General features: G+C 41.5%; 1 protein-coding gene across 2 annotated transcripts in view; it reads left to right on the top strand.

Moving 5' to 3' along the window:
* The window catches only part of CACNA1I (calcium voltage-gated channel subunit alpha1 I), a 181,014-nt gene that overhangs the window by 141,777 nt on the left and 15,388 nt on the right, over positions 1 to 23,849 (top strand). Inside the window, exons 25-31 of one of the 2 annotated variants that reach the window (XM_073000128.2) lie at positions 1,891 to 2,000; positions 3,008 to 3,141; positions 4,779 to 4,849; positions 12,943 to 13,021; positions 16,515 to 16,636; positions 20,836 to 21,150; positions 21,711 to 21,857. In XM_073000128.2, coding sequence (XP_072856229.2) covers positions 1,891 to 2,000; positions 3,008 to 3,141; positions 4,779 to 4,849; positions 12,943 to 13,021; positions 16,515 to 16,636; positions 20,836 to 21,150; positions 21,711 to 21,857 — 978 coding nt within the window. The remainder of the gene's footprint in view (positions 1 to 1,890; positions 2,001 to 3,007; positions 3,142 to 4,778; positions 4,850 to 12,942; positions 13,022 to 16,514; positions 16,637 to 20,835; positions 21,151 to 21,710; positions 21,858 to 23,849) is intronic. The other variant, XM_073000129.2, reaches the window with a different exon arrangement.

Raw genomic sequence — 23,849 nt, 5'->3', positions numbered from 1 at the left:
GAATTCCTATATATGGACATATATTCAGCATCTACTACTGTATTTTGCCCTTCCAGTTTTTTCATGGGTTTAAAAGTTTGTTTAATTAAGACTATAATCCTATGCCTATTAACCTAAGCAGTGGGTGTCACAAAACTCAGTGAGGCCTACTTTTCTTGAGGCTGAAATCCTGTTACCTAGCACAGAAAGCCTCACTGAAGTAGGTCCATTGGATCAGTGGGGATTTGGTGAGTCTTTGCTAAGTTTCACTGATTCACATGGGCCTACTCTATTGTGACTTACATATAATTTGAATCAATAGAACTTGCGGAGGACTTCTCACCAAATCTTCAGTGATTCAATGGGCCTACTTGAGAGCGATTTGCAAGAGGTTTTCAGCCATAGCATTGTACTGCAGATAATTGCAATTGGATATTTCCCAGGGACCTTGTTCACACTAGTCATTGCAAAGCCTTTTCAGTCCTTGTACCTTTAAGGTTTCTTCTTCTGCCTAAATATAGGGACCAAAAAAAAGAGAGATTTTCTTACAAACAGCACAATTAGCAGGGCATGCAAGAAGAAATTTAACACTGAATGGGGTCACTTTAAAAGATATTAAGCTTGCAGCAAAAGCACTAAAAGTATAGCTACTTCTCAATCATGTATGCACGGTATTTTACCATTTTACCATCAAGGAACCTTGGCCAAAAAACAAACTCCTAAGATAATTGAGGTAGACCACAGCAGACAGACTGCTTGATGTGGCTAGTTCAGTGTTCAAGGATACAGCTAATACACAGATGCACTTGCAAAGAGAAAAAGCTGTGAGGGTTCTTCCTCCAAGGTGAGGGCTGCTGGTTCTCTCCTTCAGTCCCAGGCACAGCACCAACACACTGAGGCAAGGACTTGTATTGAATAACTATGGCAGGGCACACCACTGCTGTCACTAGGTCCATCTGCTGCCTGCCCAGAGTAGAGAATGGGATGTGTATATGGTAGTGTTGATTATAACTCATACTCACCAGCCCTGTCATCTGAACAGTGAGATCAGAAAAGGAGGCCAGCAAGTGAGAACTCTTGGGACTTTGTGTTGGCTAGCTTTGTCATTTTTATCCTTTGAGGTGCCATTAATTTAATTAGGCTAGTACAGTCTCCAGTGTATGCACATCTGGGCAGGGCTAGCATAATTATGCTCACTTTCAGGTCAGACTGCCCACTGGTGAAGGCCATGAAGATGATAGTGGTGAGAGCAGCTGCAAGCCATGTGTCTGAACTAGCCAGCCCTGACATCTTAATTGTAACACCCTTGCATTCATGAGTTCAGGCACAGGGCTTTCAGCTCCACTCATTACTTCCACCATCATCGTTCTGGTCTTCCTCCATGGGCAGATGACCTGCACAGTGAGTTCAGAGATGCCAAGCACAATCTGTCCAGAAGTCCCAAGACCTAAAGTGTTGTTTCTTGTCACTCTGTGCAACAGTTGAGATGGTCCACAACAAAACATTTTGTTGCTGCTGCTGTTGTTGTTTTCATGTACAGTTATGTAATCGAAGATCTGTCATCATATGGTTTTGTATTCAAAATATTTCTGTTAGAATAACTGTTCTAAGAAAGAGGGAGGTGTCATTGACAAGAGGATCAAAAAATCAATGATGTTTACACTGGTGTTCCAACATAGGGGTGGAAAAAAGTGACTGACAGAAGAACCAGTCAATGAAGTTGTTCAAATTTGGCATTTTCAGCAAACTGGAAAAGTGGGTTTTCTTTGATTTATGACCAGGAAAGAAACTTATTTTTAAAAACTAGTAGATGAGTTTTAATATTTGCAAATCTTGCATTCTTAACTAACCACAGACTAGTTAGAGAGCTTGATATAAACATATATTTGTCCTTCTCCTTTTGTTTCATAGTCTCTGGAGACCGCTCTCAAGTACTGCAACTACATGTTCACTACAGTTTTTGTGCTGGAGGCAGTTCTTAAGCTTGTGGCTTTTGGGCTGAGGCGCTTCTTCAAAGACAGGTGAGGAGTAGGGGAGAGGGCTCAAGCTGTGAACACTGAGGGCCCTCACCCAAAATGTCAGGAACATGGGCCCCTATGTTGAACCGGAAAGAATGTGGGTTATATTCTCCAGGACACAGAGGAGAAATATGTTCCATATTTCGAGAAGCACAACTATAAGCTTTACGAACTACTTCGAAAGTATAGGGCAGGCATTTTCAACTCTTTTTTTCCAGCCACAGCCCTTTTAGGAGTTATTCAAAGGTTCCAGGGCCTCATGTCAATCAAGAACATAACACATCTTTCAGAAACGTCTCCCATTTTTCAGTCTGTGGCCTCCTTCAAATGTAACAGGGAGTCCCAGGCGGGCATATGATCCCCATTAAGAATTGCTGTTCTAGGGGACTCTTTTCCAATATTTTTTGCAGTTCCCAGTGTAGAAGTATCATCCAATGTGGTAAAATGACTGCATAAGTAATAAAACTAAGTACACAATGTAACATGAACTATTCAGTGACTGAAATTCTGTTGGCATAAATTTATGATGTTGGTGTAAATTTATGCCACATAAAGCAAATGATGATGTTAATCTTTAATTTAATTTAAAATTTCCTAATAACACCCCCCTTTTTAGATTCCAATGCTCCCTAAGGATTCCTTTTGTCATTGGAAAGCGTTTGGGAGCTTCAGGATGGTGAGGGGAGAGCCTCTAATATTGGAAAATTGCTGGTGGCATTCACAAACCAGGCAACCAGTATAAATGATGCCAAATAAGTAAATGAATAAAATAAAAATATGTTATATTAAGTAAAAATAACAAAGTGATAAAATAAGTAATATTTTTATGTTTATTCTGTCTTTTGAAATTTGGAAGATTGAGTTACTACAAAATTCCAAATAACATAATCATAAACTGTACATGATTTGTAAGTATTACTGTTATTACGTTATACTAAATAAAAGTATGAACTGAGCCCATCATTCAATGAGGGCAGAACTGATTGATTTTTCTTCCTGATTCCTTAAAGGTGGAACCAACTGGACCTGGCCATTGTCCTGCTTTCGGTCATGGGCATCACTCTTGAGGAGATTGAAATCAATGCTGCCCTTCCTATCAACCCCACCATCATCCGCATTATGAGAGTGCTGCGCATTGCCCGAGGTGAGAGAGGAAGCCACAGAACACAAACTGATGCTTAGCTATATCTGGCAGAAGAACATATTAGCAGGAGAGTAGACAGGGAAAGATTTTTTAAAAAAATTACACACACACACACACACACACACACACACACACACACACAGAGAGAGAGAGAGAGAGAGAGAGAGAGAGAGAGAGAGAGTACTGTGTACTGTACTGAAGACAATCTACCTCAATGTGATGTTGGGATGCCTCCATGTTTTCAGTGGTGTGAGAAGTGCAGTAAGGCCTGAGTCTCAGAATGGAGCTTGAATGAGCCTGTTTCAGACTAGTTTAAACTGAGTCTAAATACGCGTAATCTCAAGTTAGACAGGCCAGTTCCAGACAGAGTCTAAGAAAGACTGCCCGTCACCAAGTTCTTTTTGTTTGCTTCGTACCCTTCAGCATGGATATATGTGCTGCATTCCCAGAGAGGTTAGATTCAGTAATAAACTTAATTATGCCTCACTGTCAAAAATAATTTGCCTGAATACTTCTCAAATGTGCCCTTGCAGAAACAGGAGAATCACAATATATTAAACATTTATGGTATTGAAAGTTTGAAGAGAAAGGCAGTGAAGTGAAAGTCAAGGGCAGGATGCAAAGGCACAGTCCAAGTTATTACCCCAAGCTGAGGGGAGAAGAGGATTGTTGCTGCCTCCCTGCTACTACCCCATTTTCCTCTTCTTCCTCTTCTCCCTTTCCTAATCTCACCTGCTTTACCTCATCACTACTCCCCATCTTCTTCTTGCCCTACTGCATCTTCTCATCACTTTCTGCTCCCCTCTTCTCCACCTTCCTGTTGCCTCTGCCCATCAACCCTAGCCCACTATTGGCTTTTTCCATCTCCTCTAGCCCCCATCAATTCCAGCCCACTGTCAGGCCTTTTTGAGTCCTCCAGCTTACTGTCCTCTCCTCTTTTCTAGCCCATTGTCATCTTCTCCCATTTCCTCCAGTCCCTGTAGCCTCTACCCACTTTCCTGCCACCTCTTCCTCTTCCCTTATTTACCCTTGGCATTTCAATGGTGTCCAGCTCTCTACATGCCTATTTTCTAATTGCCATACTCTGAGGAACTCTCATAGCCAGGCTTGTCTTTGGGACCACCAAGGAAATTAACTGGGTCATTTTACAGCCAATTTTACGTATGCAGCACAGGCTGTCTTCCTAGACAGACCATCTAAAATGTCTGGCTGTGAGAGGTCCCCAGAGCATGAGGTCCCTATAGTATAACTGGAGAGCAGTGGACTGCTGTAAAACACAACAGCAGCACTCCAGAGAGGTGAGGCTCTTGACTGGGGAAGAGTAGGGAATTCACAGCTGTTGGTGGACTGCCATATCGGGCAGCTTCCTCATTTTGGCTAACGACAGGGCCAGTCCTGGAAATGTAGAAGACCTTGGGGGAAATAAAAGACAGTTCAACAAAGAGTAGGTGGGTGGATAGCTGAGAGGTGAATGAAAATGAATAACAGGAAAAATGTGAGATATTATGTTGGGTATTCTGCAATCAATTTCATTAGACTATCAACTGAGCTACTTTTTGACATGTGGCAACTACGTAAGGAACAACACACTGACTACTGCCCAAGCATTAAGTCACCTTTTGGATTTCTCACCACAGTTTTGAAGCTCCTGAAGATGGCAACTGGAATGCGAGCTTTACTAGACACAGTCGTGCAAGCACTGCCACAGGTAAAAAAAAGCTATTTCCTCTTAGGTTTAATTTTGAATTATTCCTTTAATTCCAGAGTGCAGAATATCTAATTCCGTAAAGACTGAGACTTCATACCTGAGAGTAGGGATGGGGGTAAATTTCCTTTGGACTATATTTCTACATGAATTTACTTCATTTAGACTTCTCAGGCTACCATGCAGATTGGCACATAATTATCAATTAGGTTTCTCACTTAAAGATCTCACAAGGGTTTCCTAGAGAAAAGCAATTTTCTTAAAGAGAAGAGAAGTGGCTTTTTAAAGTATGCTTGTATAAATTCCAGGAAACTCCACAATCCTTCATTACCAAATGAGAGAAAGGAAGTGGAACTTTTTCTTCTTCAGGAAAAGCCCCATTTAATAATGGCACCTCCCATGATGGAGATGTGGCAGTTATGGATTTCACAGACCAAGCGAGGGGTTAAATTGCATTATCTACAATGCCTGGTTACACTGTCACAATTCTATAGACACCTAAAACCCATTGGAAAATGGACCTTTGGTCTAGCACAGGCTTGTCCAAAGTTTCAAGTTACACTGCTGGCACTTGCGGCCGGAATGCGGCGGGGGCACGTCACAATGGTGGGGGGGGGGGGAGAGAGGGAAGGAAGGAAGGAGCGGGAGAGGAGGAGAGAGGGGGGCTGTGGGACTGCATTGCGCCATCACCGTCAATAGGTGGACCCCCTCCCGGCCCCCTAATGCCACCGGAGTTGAAGCTGGCAGCCTCTGCTATCTGAGATCGCAGCTGCTAATAAGCCCGCTTGGAGTGGGGCTGCGGAGGATGGCTAGGGCTGCCTCCCCATGCGGCCGAAAAACAAATTTATGTGCGGCCCAAACGAAATTTTCATCTTCTAATGTGGCTCAGGGAAGGGGAAAGGTTGGACACCCCTGGTCTAGCAGTTTTCAAACCTATGTAGTTTGCAATTATCAGTCACACTGATTCAGTATGCTTGCCGCTTCCAGAACACTATAGTTGCTTACCTAAGCTAATGTCCATTAACTCCACTCACTTTCATTTCATGATCCAGGAAAAGAAATACTGTTCAGGTAATTAACTCTTTATCCCATGTATTCTTTGATTCATTTGAGCCTTATTTAACACAGTGCTTTTTACACAGTGTTAAATGGTTCTACTGCTACTTCCCTTATTTTGCTGATTTAAGTCAGCTCTGGACTGGATGTTCTCAGCACAAATGATATTGTATTTGCTGCTGATAATAAGAAAAGCAACAATGCAAAAATAGTACTTAATTTTGTCAGACATATTTTGGTTTCAGGATTCTCATATTTTCACAAAGGCTGGCATGACAAAAGACAAATGAAATCTTTGAAAAGCCATGTCTTTTTTTTTCTAGAAGCTTTGGCAATATGAGCCCCCAACATCTCTGGGTTTTCTCATTCATCCAGAGCTAAACCAGGTTTTCAAATACAAAATTCTTGGTATTACATCTTTTCTGTAACACCATTCTGATGCCTTCCTTGGAAACTAGGAAAGTTATTTTTGGATGGCAGACGAGATGGAAGTGTTAGGCGGCGAACAACATATTTAACCCTTCTACCCCAGAGAGACAAGCAGCTACTCCTCACCACATGGGGGTCAAATGATGGAGTTCTGTTTCTGTCTATTTAAGACCTATGTTTTAAATGTGAGACTTACTTCCATTCTGGAGATGGCAAAACACACATTTAAACCCTCTGGAGAAAAAGTGCTTCAGGAGCAGGTGGACATTTAAAGTAAGATAATGGAAGGTAAAAGGAGCACTTCTTTAAATCATTCATCCAATCCTTTTCATTTTTCTGAGAACTTTGGGAAGAGCGCAGGATAATTTTACACACATCTCTGTATTACACTTATTTAACACTCTGCCACTTCTATCTCTATATGTTTTGTGCATATAACGTACTAATGAAATACAAAATACAGAAGTTGTGAGTCATTTCCTGCTCAGGCTGCTGAATCTGGGCAAAGGAAAATCCAAGCAGGACAAAAATTATGAGTAAGATCAAGACTTAATAAACAAGCAGTAGGTGGTGAAAATGTCAAGGCCTAGCAAGATATAAATGTAATTGATAAATAATGATTGAGAGAAGGATGGGGTGAGTGCTTATTTTGGAAATGAAACAAAATTCTGCACAGATTGGAATGGTTACCTGGATTAATAAGTGCTTATCCCCAATTTTTTTAAAGAGTCCAAAATCCCTTCTCATTTTTGTCCTAAGTAGCAAGAAATGCTCTGAATGGCAAAAAAAAGCCCAAAGATATTATTTTTATATTATTTATTTGTATATGTTACACTTCTGAGTATTCTCTATCTGGAAAATCATGAAAAGGGTTGCCATAAGTCAGAATTGACTTGAGGTCACAGGACTATTATTTTCTATTATAGTCTTATTCATAATCTTTCTCCATTATTATTTATATTAGAGTCTTATTTATAGTCTTTTTCCATTCCGTTTTTAATTTTTTTAGATGACTTTGGTACTTTTGGAGTACCAAATCAAAATAGGTTCTTTTTTCTTTTTGAATAGAAAGAATAAGAGCAGGCCTGACTGCTTAAGGATCTTCCTCCTTTTCTCATTCTCAAGCCTGTCTAATCAGTTACAAAGACTTCTGTCCCATGAGAAGCAATGCCTCCTCCATCTAAGACTTGCTTTGCATGTAGTGAAATGTCACCTGAAAACCAGCAGCTGGATGGCAGGCTTTGCACAACTCGTAAAAGGCAGCACTCAAGAGGAATAGTAGCTACTGATGCTCCCACTCCCTCCCACAGGTACCAAGCAAGGCTCAGGCTGACAGAATTCTCTCTGATGGATGATTGACTGGTGAAGCACATTGACCCCGCCACCCGCCTTTTTCGCTTCTTGGAGAAAATTATTAAGGGTGGAATAATATCACAAAGGCCTATTGATTATAGAGCATCAAATCTCTCCTCCAAAAAGCCGTAAAGAGGCAGCATATCTTCTATTTCTGCCCAAAATAGAGGAGAGGATTGATTGGTCAGATACGGAGTCTCTGTGTGTGAATGTGGTGAAGTGGAGGCTTCAACTTCAATAGTGACACATGACACTTGGCGTCATCTGACATTCCTGTCTCCAGTGCACCATCATCTAATGTAAGACTTCTTACTGTACTCCACGCCATAGACTGAATGGTGTGTTCTTGTATGAGAATAAACAAATAAAGAGGCTGTTTCTCCCCACAACAAAAACACCTATAATGCCAGATTGTTGTCCTTGGTTTATAAATGAGGGGATTGTGATCCAGAGCGGCTCCTGCCCACAAACTATGTGTGGTAAGGGATGGAGGAGCCGGACATTTTTCTATTAGAAATGGCAACATTTTGTGTGGGGAGTTAGGGTGAAGACACTGTAAAAGCTGCCACACCAAAGGAAACCAGCATGGATTTTCCATTTTCCTCAGGATTATATATTGCATAGACAGTTCTGCACTTGTTTTCCACTTTGAAGTAATTGCCTCTGGATGGCACTGAGATGCTAAAACAGTCTTTTGCGTAACACCAAGGTGCTAACAATCACTGGTCCAAGCAGAGTTCCTTCTCTTCCATTAATAGGATTTTAAAAATAATAGCAAATGTAATAATGGACAAGTTGCCACCCTTTATCATACCACCTGAGAGATACATGCCTAATCCAGGGTTATAACTGTTATAACTAAGGCTATTGGGGATTACAGATTCCATGATGGCCAGAAGCCTTGCTCTTTTCTAGTTTGTGAATTAGGCTACTTTTGCTTTGTCAGTATCATGACATGCATTATAATGCAGTATCCTGCAATATCATGACAGTGCACACGCCTCTCTAATACTCTACTCATTTTTAAGAACAGAAATGTCATTATTCCCTCTGCCTAAAAATACCTTTTTCCTGTTGCGTGATGGAATTTTGCTATTGTGCAAATGTTCTGATGGGTGGGGGAGGCTTTTGAGGGTCAGTAGTAGTCGAAGCAGGATACTCAATGTGGTGTAGTGAATTGAGTAACAGAGTAGGACTCAGGAGGCATGGGCTGGAATCCCCACTCAGCCATGGAAACTCACTGGGGGTATGAAACTGGTGAAACCATTCCATAAATATCTCACTGTGAAAACCATGTTTGGGTCACCATAAGCTGGTTCTGACTTAAAGCATACAAGTAATAGCAGAACTGGTGGTGGTGGTGGTAACACTAATGGTAGAAGTAATATAGTAGTAATCATAGCACAGCTGAATCCTGGTACTCACAATGAATAAACACCACTGCTATCACCCAAACTAACTCAATTAGCTATTTATTCGTCAGATCAATGTACAGGTATTTGTCATTTGGGATGAGGCAGAGGTCAATCACAACCACAGTTAGAAATAAACCCTTTCTAATTCTGATTGCTACTGGCCTCTGCCTCATCCCAGATGATTTTACCAATCTGCCCATTGTCTCAATCTGGGTTAGGACTATCAAAGATACTGCTTACATCTGGCTACTGCTTACAGTTTCCACTGATGTGTTCCCTAATTGTGTCAGAAACGAGATTAACCTATCCTCCATTTTTAAAAATATATTTCCCCCGCCTCACATGGTACAGAAACACTGCAATATCAGTGTTGCTAATGGCTGGATAACAAGATCTCTAGCCGTGGGAGACACGGCTAGAGATCAGAGCAAAGGACTAGATTCCAAAACACAAGGGGGCATTCTTCTGAATCAACATATATAGGATTGCACCATTATGGCTGAACAGGACATGTTTGAAATTACAACCAAATCTCTTTATATCTTTATATCTTCCGACAATGAGTGGTGGAGTCCTCATTTAGACTGATGCCAGTGCTGGAGTGAATTAATGCCCCTGTTCTTGCTGCTGCTCCTGTTGCCATTGTTGTTGTTGTAAAGTGTTGCCTCAGCCCCAAAGCTGCTGTTATCCACAGAAGGGACATTCCTGTAGGTACCCATCTTTTTCCTGTGTATTTTACCCTCAGTGACCAATATTAGGTAAGAAATGGCCCAGAGAGACACAGAGGAAGGTGTATGTTACCCTTTTCTCAAAACTGTAGCCGCCAATTCAAATTTTCCCCACCCCACCCCAGCAGCTCCAATAGCACAATCCTATTATGCCATGTTTAATTTCCCTTTCGGGTACTTTTAGTTTATTTCCTGTTCTAGAAACTGAAAGGTTCTATTGCATTTTTTAACCATATTTGACTATTATGCAAAATGTGGAAGCAAATTAAGTATGCAACTGGGCATGAAGTTTCCTGGGGTGCCTCCAGACCAATATTCCTAGCAATTAAAAGACATGGTGCTAGACTTTCATCTTTTCCTCTTTTACAGTTTTCAGAGGAAAGAAAAAAGGCACAGGTAGCAGTGGGGAAATATGGGAAAGTTGCATGAGATGCCTCTTGTGAAATCTCATAAATGGGACAGGATGGTTGCCTAATAAAATCCCTTGGGGTTGTACATTGCTTACCTTTTCCCTAAGCATAAATATGACCCATGTGGGCTTATTCTTTTATATCTCATACTCTAAAGAAACCTGGGAGTGGGTCAGAAAAAAATTATAGGCTTTCTGTAGTGCTTTATTTTTATTTATAGCATTTTATATTCTGGATGGAAAGAGCCAAAGCCATTCGCAGTGAAATATTTTTCAAATAATGTAAGTACACAAACAGAACAATCATAATATCAGCCACCTTCAGCAAGATGTGTCATTGGAACCAGCAGGAATGTAAAATGTGCTTAAATGCCTGATTCAGGTACTTCTGAAGACATTGCACTGGTCTGTCCTTTGAGCATCACACAACTCCAGAAAGCACTGCATCACTGCATATAGTTAAGGCTGCACTGAGATTTTCACTTAAGGCAGTAATAAAATGTTCTGTGCTTAAGTGATTGGATTGAGTTCCCATATTTTGCACACTGACTCTTCAGGGGATGACCACATTACCCATAATGTTATTATTCTTGAAGATGTATTAACTCTGGTAGAAGAAGTACCTCTAATTAGATCCTACCCCAACTCCTATCATCCCTCTTCTAACTCATTTGTTTTATCTTTTCCTTCTTCCACCTGGGGCACCTCTGCTTTTCATTCACACTCTCTTGGCATATCAGAGCTCGCTAGTCACACAGCGCTTATCCTTCCAAAGTGTTATCCACATGCACTTCTGAGACATGGAAAGGTAGTGTCTGCTTTTGAGGAAGTGGGAGAGTTGGCAGTGCCAGTGGGGCGGTGAACTAACTCTGGATTTTAATCCAATCATTATCAAAGTTATCTTAGATGTTGAGCTATATCTTTAAAATATGTACAGACCTTGGATAAATCCTTTATTAAAATCTGGATGAAAACCTACAATAGATTGACAATTCCACTGACTTTGGAGCCGCTGGCCTCTACTGACTAGGAAGATACAGGGCCATTTGGGCACTAGGGATGTGCATGTCTGTGGTTTTGGACTACAATTCCCAGAATTCCCTCCAAAATAGCTACTGCACACGCTGACCAGATTCTGGAACCTGTAACTCAAAACATATACGACTTATCGGACACTGCACCACACCTCCTTAGGCAGGCCATTTTACGCTTCTGTTTTAGAAAGAGCAATCCCAGAAAGCCTGGTTTTAAAACATACAGTACCTTCTGCTTAGAGCTCAGATGAGAGATCAGGGACCATCTTTGGCCTTCCTTCTGTTAACATTTTGGTTTCTAATTCAGACCACCCACTTACAAATGGCTTTCAGTGTACAGCATAATTGAAGTTACCTTCTCCTTTTCCTATATCAGCTTTGATGGAGTTCATTTTCTCACTGAAACTTTAAATTCCCATTAATTTGTTCCTTCATTTTGGTTTTTATTTGTAAGACAAAAAGGTGATATAAAAACATTTAATCAATATGAACATGACCAGAAGGACATTATCTTCAGACTGACTTTAGGTCTCTCTGTCTCAAATGCTTTGCTATTAGAGATGGTCATGAACCACAAAACATCCTCTTTTTTTGTAAAAATGAACCACAAACTGGTTCATTTTTTAAAAAAAAGTGCATGCCTTTTCAAAATAAAAGAACCCCTGCCTCCTTCCCACTGCCCCCATTGCCTCCCTAGCTTCAGCTGCTGCTGCCGCTGCTGCTGCCACCACCTTGAGAGGCAGCCTGGCCAGCTCCCACAGGCTGGACTGCCTCTGTCTATGCGTTGTGTGTTTAGTCGTTTAGTCGTGTCCGACTCTTCGTGACCCCATGGACCAGAGCACGCCAGGCCCTCCTGTCTTCTACTGCCTCCCGGAGTTGTGTCAGGTTCATGTTGGTTGCTTCGCAGACACTGTCCAGCCATCTCATCCTCGGTCGTCCCCTTCTCCTCTTGCCATCACACTTTCCCAACATCAGGGTCTTTTCCAGGGAGTCTTTTCTTCTCATTAGATGGCCAAAGTACTGGAGCCTCAGCTTCAGGATCTGTCCTTCTTAGCTGAGAGGCGGGCACATGTGCAGAGGCAGCCCCAAGCTGCCACTAAAAAAAACTTTTTAAAAACAGAGAGGCAGGTGCATGTGCAGAGGCAGCCCAACATGCAGAAGCCATCTGGGCGGCATCTCAAAAAAATATTATTATTTTTAAAATTAGTCAAATCTCTTGTCAACTCTCAAATTTCTTCTACAATTCCTTTGACATTTTTCTTTTTCTTAATAGTACGAAATGCTGACGTTTGTTGAGCGGTCCACGTTAGGCAAGCGAATTGTGATAGTACAGGTGCAGGTTCTTCTGCCCTAATTTTCTAGTCCGTGGCTCTGGACTTATTCACCCAATGGCCAAGTGTCTAAGTCTTTTTCTTTCCCAATTGCATGACAATGACTAAAGTTGCCCAAATCTTTTATAACACATTTCTGTGCCCCCACTGCCCCCGATTATATTAATGTGAACTGAGTGGCAGGTATGCAAAATTCCAAATTTTTGTTGCTGGTGAACCATCTGGGCCACCCATTTAGCCAGCCATGCATCTTTGTACATCTCTGAAGCCTTTAGTATCTCCGTCGGATGATTCTCGTCTCATGTGACTCAGTTTGGCTTGTGTATTTGATTTACTCCTAGGTCGGGAATCTTGGCCTACTCTTCATGCTGCTTTTTTTCATCTATGCTGCTCTAGGAGTGGAGCTTTTTGGAAAACTTGGTAAGTTTTTCAGCACTAAAATGTGTCAAACAATTACAAGAAAATCAGCATTTCCAGAAAGTATCAGGTTTTGCAGTGAATGAGGAATAGAACCAAATGTTTAACTACTGTTTTCATTTCATCCAGGGATCTAGTATGACAGGATTTCTGTTCCATGTCTTAGTGCCCACTGTTCAGCTGAAGCTTCTCAGTGATGTTGCATTGTTCAGGGAATGCGTAGTCATAATTCACTTCACATGTGTGATTTATCTATTTATTTAAATTCTACACCTCCCCCCACTTAGTGACACCCACTACTCTGGGCGATTTAAAGAATAGGCCGGTGAACATCCACCAAGCCAGCCATTTTCTGGGGGAGATGTTCTGACATATTTCTGAATCATTTTTGATATTTCCACACATGTAAAAGTAGCTGTGGAAACTGCCATGGCTCATTGCAGCTTATTGACAAGGCACTGCGATGGGCATGGTTCACAACTGGGAGCAAAGCCAGCATGCACATGCAACGTGCTCATCAACTCGCTGTGGCACCTTCCCAGGGAGGGGGACTCGAGTTGCAGGATTCATTGTCAAGTCAGACTTCAGTTGCACCAGTGATTTGACTCGGACTCAACTTACTATTCAAAACCCACACACCCCTCCCTTTTTTCTGGGGAAAACTCTTTCTAACAGGAACTCGGACATGAGGCTGGGACTTGGTAATTGGTACCATAGATTCACAGTCAAACTTGGTTCTTGTTACCAAAGACTCAGACTTGGGACTCGGCCTCAAAGACTTGCCAATCTCCTTGCAACTTCCACAATGTCACCTGTGTGTGCTTAAATGCCCAGTAGGATTCTGAGCCTTCTCTTCCTACAGCAATTCTGGGGTGGGGGTGGGGTAGGAAGTTTAGCAGCATTGTAATAATTTCTCCTATTGTTAAAAATTAAGTAGGGGGGAGGTCAGGGTTTGTTTGTTTTTCAACAGCAACAAAAACATTCTGCCTGCCACACTCTCACCAGCCACAAGGAGAGCTTGGGAAAGTAAGTTTTTCAAATTCAGACTCCCAGAATCCTGAAAAGGTCATGTTGGTTGTGGGATTCTTGAAGTTTTAATTCAAAACAGTAACTTTTACAAGCTCTGGTTATGTTATACTGATGTATACTAAGGGGAACTATTATACAGAACCTGCCACCACTTCCTTCTTCTGTGGTAGCTTTTAATATTTTCAAATGGTTGAATCGTACTGCGAAAGAAAGAAAGAGTGCTGTGCAATCTCTTGAAATTTTCCTCCCACAGAGAAACCTGGAATGTTTTTCACCAAAATTCTTCATCCATTTCTCAGAATGGGCTTACTAATAGCAGTGACAGTAGCAAACAGAGATGGGCACAAACTGCCAGTTCAGTGGCCCATGCCAGTTCGTCCACCAGTCCAACAGGTGTTCCACAGCTCCGAGCCGAGCCTCTTCTGACAGGCACTCACTTGGAGGCAGCACCCCGGCTTCTCTGCCCTGCCCCCTCTGGGACACCTGTTGGACCAATAGATGAACCAGCATGAACCACTGAACCAGCAGTCCATGCCACCTCTTGCTAGCAAAGTACCTCTCTTTGTGTGTGTGTGTGTGTACGGGAGAATCTCTCTAGATTGAGAGTGAAGACCAAAGTCCAGCTGAAAGAGCTCCAAAAACTCATGAATCATTTTAGCAAGGCCTGCCAAGACTTTGGACTAACAAGCAGCTTGAAGAAAACACAAGTCATGGGCCAGGGTGTGGACTCACTTCCCTCTATTACCATCTCTACACAAGAATTGGAGGTTGTTCATGACTTTGTGTACCTTGACTCAATGCTCTCTGACACTCTGTCCCTAGATGGCGAGCTGGATAAATGCATTGACAAAGCAGCTATCATGTTCTCTAGACTCACAAAGAGAGTATGGCTTAATAAGAAGCTGACAGCATATACCAAGATGCAGGTTTATAGAGCCTATGTCCTGAGCACACTCCTGTACTGCAGTGAGTCCTGGACCCTTCATGCATGGCAGGAGAGGAAGCTGAATACGTTCCATATGCGTTGTCTCCGATGCATTTTTGGTATCATTTGGCAGGACAAAGTTCCAAATAGAGTAGTCCTAGATCGAGCTGGAATTTTTAGCATGTATACATTACTGAAACAGCGACAGCTATATTGGTCAGATTCCAAAAGATCTCCTATATGGAGAATTAGTGAAGGGAAAGTGCCCCAGAGGGAGACCACAGCTGCGATACAAGGACATCTGCAAGCGGTATCTGAAGGTCTTAGGAATGGACCTCAACAGATGGGAAACTTTGACATCTGAGCATTCAGAGTCATGCGGTGCAGCATGGCCTCTCCCAATTTGAAGACACACTTGTTCAGCAGGCCAAAGCAAAGAGGCAGTCCCAAAACCAGCAAAATCATGGAGCTGGACAGGGGACAGATTGTATTTGTCTTCAGTGTGGAAGGGATTGTCACTCTCGAATTGGCCTCCTCAGCCACACTAGACGCTGTTCCAATACCTCTGTTCAGAGCACATTACCATAGTCTCTTGACACTAAAGGATGCCTACTCAGCTATGAGAGAAACAAAAATGAAGATTTTGTGATTCTGCAGATGTTGCTGAACTGCACCTTCTGTGTTCCTTCATGATTCATTATAGTGGCTAGAACTGATGGGAACTGAAGTCCAACAGCATGTGGGAGGAAGCCACATATTCTCCAGTGGTTTCCTGTTCACAGCTGTTTTCATGTGTAGAACATGTAAGAGGGCTCATATAGAGTTTTCTATTTATCAAGAAATTAAAGATGATTCCTTGCAGAAAATGTTCCTGTCTTATAAACTGATGACCTAGTGACAGAAATGATAGGTAGGCAGACAGGACGCTGACACTATAATTATGAATAGAAGAGAAGAGTATTTGACACTACTAGGTTAAAACATACAGCACTTCATTCTTTATTGTCATGGAGGTCTTATGTACACTTCATTGTAACACTTGAACAAATGTTAAATGAAGCTGTAGCTGAGAATCTGTTACTCTTAAGTGGATTAAAAGTTCAATCATTTACTTTGTCACTCTTGCTGGCTCCAACATCTGGCTCCAATGCCTTTGCTGACTGCAAGCTTATCCATGCTAACAGTCCATTAATTTTAATGGGCAATGCAAACACAGCATTTTTGCAAGGGTAGGATCCAAAAGGAATGGATATAGTCAGCAAATGCATTGGAGCCAGATATGTATACTGGTTCTTCCAAATGTTATAATAATATACCTATCTCTGGAAATGTCACACAAGAATATATGAGTTGTTTTTTCAACCCAATAAGTTCTACCCGTTTCAACTTTTTGCCTAATACCAGAATGCAAAAGCTACTTCTGAGTAGGGTTGAATACCAATCCAGGATTAATTTCTAAAGAACCATCTTTTTTGCCTTTGCCCCTCACTGGAAATACAACCACTTGTTCACTTTTCCACCTTTAAACCCCCTTCTTTCCAGTATGCAACGATGAGAACCCTTGTGAGGGTATGAGCCGTCATGCCACCTTTGAGAACTTCGGGATGGCTTTCCTAACACTTTTCCAGGTCTCAACTGGTGATAACTGGAATGGAATCATGAAGGTAACTTGAGCTACTGATGGGAATAGTGCTTGTACAGTAATATCTCAGAATGGAAACAGATCCACATCTCTTTGAAGTATGTTCAGGCGGTGGAGGGATATGGATACAGCTGGGAAATGCTAAGGACCTTTTTGTATGAGGACAAGGAATACAAATTATATGCACACTGAGGATTCCTTAGCTAGTTCATCTGGTACTGGCCCCCATGGAAAAGGAAAAATGAAGAGGAAAACTAGGCTGAGTATTGGAGGCATCCAGTCTGTGGCTTCCAATAGATCAGTAGGTGTTGGTATGTTATTTAACAATGACAGAGCATGAGCAAATCTATATTTTGAACATAGGCTTCATCTTGGTGCAGTTGAGGGATTTTCAGCATATTTATCAGAGCTTATTTGGGTTCCTAATGCAGATGATGGTAGGAAGAATGCACCATATATATATATGCACCATATTATATATATGGTGCATTCTTCCTACCATATATACCACACCCAGACCACACCCAGAGAATACCAAAGATCACCAGGTAAAGCTAGGAAAGAATTCCATCTGAAACCCTAGAAAGCCACTGCTGCCATTAAGAGGCGACAGTACTGGGCAAGATGAACCAATGCTCCAATTAGTGTGAGGCAACATCCTAAGAAAATTAAGGAAGGAGATTTTTAGAAAATTTTGGCATTGACCAGTGTGATTACCCTTGGTGCCATATTAAGCACATTGTCATTTTGTAATAATTGTAGAAGAATTGTTGCAACAATACAGGTTCTTCCTGTGTGAAATTAGATTTTTCTGTTGCTACTTTAAATCTATCACTCTGGTAGAAAATGGATTGAGATTGTATTAATGTGAAATTAGATGTAGATATTTGGAGTTGGGGGTAAACCTTTGGAATTCCTTAAGAAAACTCATGAGCTGCAGCTCCTCCCACAAATGTTCCTCAAAAGCTTCATAGACTAGCTCCAGCCTAGCTTCCTGTTAAAAAAGCTGCACTGAGGCAGAATTCTGGGAGTTGGAGTTCAATAAATCTGAATGGTACATTCCTAGTTTTAACCATAGCCGCCTAGAGTGGTCACAAGACCAGATGGGCGGGGTACAAATAAAATAAATAAATAAATAAAATATATAGTTTGGAGATAATGGAGTATGTAGTCAAACAGCATTCTCAGTTTGAGAAAGGCTGGAATAGATTCTAATTGCTATATGAGCTATATTCCTTTCTAAATTGCCATCCTTTGAAAAATATGTCTCAAAGGGGGAAAGCAGCAAGTCTTCAATACTTTCAATTAAATCAAATTATCCATTCAGTCATATCCGACCCTTGGCAATTTCATAAGCCAGCTCTCTCCCATGATTTCTGATCTTGTACAGTATTTGACCAAACTCCGGGAGGCAGTGGAAGACAGGAGGGCCTGGCGTACTCTGGTCCATGGGGTCATGAAGAGTTGGACACGACTTAACGACTAAACAACAAACAACAACAATAGCTTCTGTCAGCTGCTTTATATTTTGGGCAATGTCTGCTTTGATTACATCCAACCAACGCATTATTTCGTGTCCTTGTTGTCTTTTACCACTGATCATTATGAGCATAACGTCTTTCTCCAGTGATGTTGATCACATGACATGGCCAAAGTAACTAAGTCTAAGTTTCATTATTTTGCTTTCCATTGACATATCTAGTTTTATGCACTTTAGCACTACTTGATTTGTTATCTTTGCAGTCTATGGAATGCACAAGAACTTCTTCCAACAGCATAGCTAAAATGAATCAATTTGCCTTCTGTCCATCTTCTTCATCATCCAACTTTCACAGCCATATGTACTTATGGAGAACACAATGGTGTAAACTAATCTGCACTTGTTCATCAAGCTGACATCCTTAAGTTCCCATATTTGATTCATACTCATCATTGCTGTGTGACCTAGCATTATTCGACATTTTATTTCTTGGCTGCAATCGTCATTTTGATTGACCAGTGAACCTAAAAAGATGACTTCTTCCACACATTCAACCTCCTCTCCACCAGTTACTATTTTGATGTTTCAATTCTTTGCAGGTGTCATCAGTTTGGTCTTTTTAAAATTCAAAAAGAGGCCAAACTTCTCACTTTCTTCTTTGAGTTTCATGATCAGGTACTTTAGACCAGTGGTTCTTAACCTTGGTTACTCAGGTGTTTTTGAACTGCAACTCCCAGAAACCCCAGTCAGCACAGCAGGTGGTGAAGGCTTCTGGAAGTTGCAGTCCAAAAACACCTGAGTAACCCAAGGTTAAGAATCACTGCTTTAGACCTTCTTGAGTTTCTGAGAGGAGGGTTATATCATCCACATACAGAAGGGTATTGATGTTTCTTACATCAATTTTACCCCAATTTCAGTACCTGCAGTGCGAACAAAAAACAAATTTTGAATCGCAGTACTTCCCACTCAGGGCTCAGCTACACTGTTGAATTAAATCAGAGGCTACCTTGGGGTGTTTTGTTTATGAATCAATATAATGTCGCATGGTTTTGTGTTGGTATGTGCACCCTCACAAAAACCGCACTCCCGCCATGGCTTGCCTCTATGTTTAAGTAAATGGGGAGGGGAAGTGTCTCCCAGCCTTCCACTCTGTGAAGGCTTCTTTCAGGGGGAGAGTGGGTAGGTGGAGGTGGCACCTCCTCGCTTTGAAAACCAGTACCCTGCTTTCTCCAACCATAGGAAGCTCTGCAAAACCAAGAAAGAGGGAGAGGGGGAGCTTCCAGGAGGTGATAAAAGGAGCAAGAATCATGAGTTTTAGTGCAGCTGCAAGGGTGTCACCACCACCAGCAGCAACTGTCCCCACTCCCCTCACATTTTAATACTTAATATTTTTAAAAAGTTTTGAACTAGCATAGTGTTAGATTGATGCCGTGATAAAATGGAAATGGATTTTCTAAAAGAAGAAGAATTCAGACTGCAGGGTATCCACCAGTTTAAAAACCCCTATGCTTGGTACCCATTTTGGGAAAAACCTGCAGACCCACGCGCACAGTATTTAGTCCAACTCAGGCGTTCACACATGCGAAAATGATTCAAAATAAATCATGTCATCTGTAATTTTTTTTTAAATTTCAAGCATGCTAAACCCAATGCAAAGTGAGGAGTATTACAACATATAGACAAGCCTGCTGCCCCATTTGTGAGTTAAGTCAACTGAGACAACTGGAAGTTATCAGGAAAATATTGGCCACTCCCTCAGTAATTCCAGGTAACACTGGAAATAGGAAAAGGATAGGAGAGTTCTCTCTTCAAAACTAGACCCCAAGGCAATGGCTGGACTATTCAAGAATTGCTGGACTATTCAAGAATTGCTCTGCTTCTCCAGATACAGATCTCAGGAACAATGGTACAAGAGGAGAAAATAGTTTGATTTTTGTTTATGCAGTCTCTTTAAAGCAAGAGTAAGCAATGTTGATGGAACCAAGGGCCATTTCAAGATTTACTGGCAGCCCAAGGGCTGTACTTCCAATTGAGAGAGGTTAAAGGGGAAGGGCCTAGCCAATCAATTTGCATGTGTATTATTATTATTCTCAGTCGTAATAGTGGTGGTGATGATTATTGCTACAATTATTTTTTGTTAACTGGAAAAGGAGTTAATGAAAAAATAATAACACCCCCTGCCAGCTTGACTAAATCCTCATGACCAAGTTTTAAAAATATATATATATTATAACTTTTAAAAATTAATAGGATGATGCCAGAAGGTTTTAAAAGCATGGACAGAAATGTCACCATGACATCCAGATAACACTAGGATACTTTAGTGCCACTTAGAAGACAAGGAGGAAAGGAGAGGAGAAAAGGACTGGAAGGAAAGCTTTGGGATGTGTGTACTTGGAAGAAGACAAGAAGTGGAACAGTGTTGTTATAAGCTTTTTTTTGCAGCACACCCTATGACATCAAAAAGCCCTACAAAGAGAGCTTAGAATGTGGCCTGCCTTGCTAGTCTTAGGTTTTGGTTATATAATCTCAGGAATATGAGGCTGCAGACCTGGCAACCCTAGCTTTCTTTAAATTTTGTTTGAGGCAGTATCCCTATTTCCATTCATTATTTCAGCTTTTTCTCTTCCTTTTTCTCTGTGTGTGTGTGTGTGTGTGTTGTGGGGGGATGTCCTGTTTGGTTGTCTTTGTTTGTTTGTTTGTTTTCCTTTTTTTTTTTTTGGCCTAACTTATCCCTCAAGGACACACTACGTGACTGCACCCACGATGACCGGAGCTGCCTCAGCAACCTGCAGTTCATCTCCCCACTCTACTTTGTCAGCTTTGTGCTCACAGCCCAGTTTGTCCTCATCAATGTAGTGGTAGCTGTCCTTATGAAACATCTAGATGACAGCAACAAAGAGGCCCAAGAGGATGCAGAAATGGATGCTGAGATCGAGCTTGAGATGGCACATGGGTTGTATCCTCACAGCGCACTGAATCCTGGACAAGATGGAGGAGGTGGGAGAATGGACCCGGAAGGACGTCTATGCATGGCATGCTTCTCTCCTGCTCAGGTGAGTGGAACCTTTTTTGTTTGCTAGTAGAACTGGCAACACTGAGTGGGGAAGAGAAAGGCAGCTTAGTAAATAATTTGTTTCAATACCATGTGAATGGGTTGTATTCAGCTGTAGGTTTGGTGCTCTGGTATAGTAACATCAAAAGAGTTCAGAAGTAGAATGAAAAGGGATGCTGTGAGGCAGGATGATGGTGTGTTAGTGAAAATATATTAGTTAAAAACAGGGTTCTGTAGGGCAAGGTTGAGGAACACTTGCAGAATTGTACAGTGAGCTCTCGTAGTGCCTCTCTGAGTGTTGTCACTTAAGATAAAAGCCCCTCCATTTTACACCACTATGCAAGGCCACGTTCTGCCTCATTTGCTCATATTTTGTAGGACAATAAACTTCTGGTCACCTTCTAAATGTAAGCACGGCTATAGGCCCGTTGCAGGGCTTACTGGTCTGAGTGCAGGTGACCAAAAATGAAACCTAAATTCACACAGCAGAACACTGAAGCAAACAAAACCTGGAGTTCTTAAAATAATTTCTCCCATCCTCCCCCCTTTCTTGTCCCCTAGGAGAACTTATGGCTGGACAGTGTCTCTTTAATTATTAAGGACTCCTTCGACGGGGAGTTAATGATCATCGATAACCTATCGGGCTCCGTCTTCCATCATTACTCCTCGCCGGCCATGTGCGAGAAGTGTAACCATGACAAGCAAGAGGTAACCTGCGTGCGAGGATATGGGAGGGGGACCCCCCAAACATGTGAAAACACACCCGCACAGTCTTAGGCACTTGAGATCTCCTTAGGATGGTCTCCTGGTTGCAGATGACTAGACAGCAGTCTTGAATTTTGATACTAAACTACATTCTTGTGGTAGCATCCTTAGCAATAGAAAACATATGCTTGCATTGGCAGATATCTGAGTTGAAAGACTGTTGGACCAACAAGGATAGCAGAGAAGGGTATGGAAAGATGTGGTGGAAAGGAGAATCATTATTGTGGAAGGACAGTGTTGGCTTAGGAGATGCAGTATTTAGTTTTGTTCTTCAGAGAGGAAAGTTTCCAAGTCCAGCCATATGTTTAGCAAAGCATTGTGTAATTTTAGACAAATTGCTTAATTCCTGTTTCTGTGGATTAAGATTCAAGCATTCGTCAGCATGTGGCTAAGTGGTTATGCAGCACAGTTTCTAAAACAAGTATATTTTGAGTGAAGATCAGTTTTAAACTTGACTCACTTTGTTTGTCAGTCTAGCTATGAATACTTTGGGCCCTCTGTATGATTAAAATTGTTAATGGGAAGGCAGGGCAGTGGTTATAATGGGTGAAACTGGTTCTTTAATCAGTGTGTTTGTGACTGTTATAGGTAATGTCAGATCAAGGAGATGTCAAGAACTCATTCATTCATGCAGTAATGCAATCATTCATGGTCATTTCATTCCTTCCCAATTAATTTGAATGTTTTTCATAGAGCCAGAGAATGTTCAGAACTCAAGATTGCCCTTGATAAATTGCTACCTTATCTAATCAGGCAAGGGACTAGACTGTCCCCATCTTCCTGAGCAAGAATCCCAGATTCTGTTTCTTTAAAAAGCTCTATAATAGGGACTTTTTGAGAGTTGAGAAATATACACGCAAAGTAAATAATTAGGTTCAAAGACTTAGCAAACTCTAATATACAGTATATTCCAAAAGTTGTTTGTTATTAGTTGTCAACAATGGAACCAATTAACTCAGGAGATGACGAGCATTCCAATGTTGGAGGCATTCAAGAAAAATTAGACAACTGTCTATCTTAAATAATGAAACCAAAGATGTTTGCTACTTCCCAAAATGCACATCTCTTCATCATCAATGTAGCAAAGTATATTAGAAAGTGGCTAAAAAAAAGTCACCAGTGTAATGAGCCTTTACAGTAGGTGTGGTCAATATGAGGCGCAGGTCTTTGCCACACCACAGTACTGTCAAAATCAGTGTCATAGTGACTGCCAGAAGATTGTGCTGTTTAAAAACCACCGGTGACAGCACTGCAGAAATTTTGTGATTTTGCCTTTGCCTCCTGAAAGAAAGGAAGTCTCGTAGGGCTGCATTGTGTAAAAGGACACACTGCCATTGTCCTGCAATGTCCTGCAACCATAAAAAGTAATCTGCTTGTTGCCAAATTTTGTTGGCAACTCCAGTGGCACCAGGATTTGAGGTAGCAAAATTGGATTAGCAGGATCCAGAACCCAGCATGTTCTAGGATACTCAGTGCCCCCCCCCAGTAGTCCTAGGAAGCTTCCGAGCTTTCTTTTATAGCATAGAAACAGTTTAAAGTGAATTTAAGCAGGTCACTGACAATGCTTCCAGGATTTTCTTGGCCTTTAGAGCATTTCACACATGCATTCATTAGAATTATATCAGGCCTCCACAAACACTCCCTAACAGGGGTTTTCTGAACAGGAGCATAAAAAGATATAGTCAGGAATGGCTTCAAGCTAATTGGATGGCCTCCTGATCAAAGATGCAATCAGCCATGAAGCTCTGTTATGCAATAAACATTGAAAAACTTCAGCACTTTGTACGATCAAATCCCCAACAAGTCTCATGTTCATACATCACTTCCATTCACTTCAGTGGGATATACTGGGTGGATTGTGTTCTCGTCTTTCCCACCCCATTTCTGTGTCGTAAGCTACTAAAACAAATATTGAAAGCTAATCAAGTTACATAG

Source organism: Pogona vitticeps, chromosome 5 (genome assembly GCF_051106095.1).
Source record: "Pogona vitticeps strain Pit_001003342236 chromosome 5, PviZW2.1, whole genome shotgun sequence".
Classification (NCBI taxonomy): Eukaryota; Metazoa; Chordata; class Lepidosauria; order Squamata; family Agamidae; genus Pogona; species Pogona vitticeps.
The sequence above is the reverse complement of the archived record's forward strand: the minus strand, read 5'-3'. Positions and strand labels throughout refer to the sequence as shown.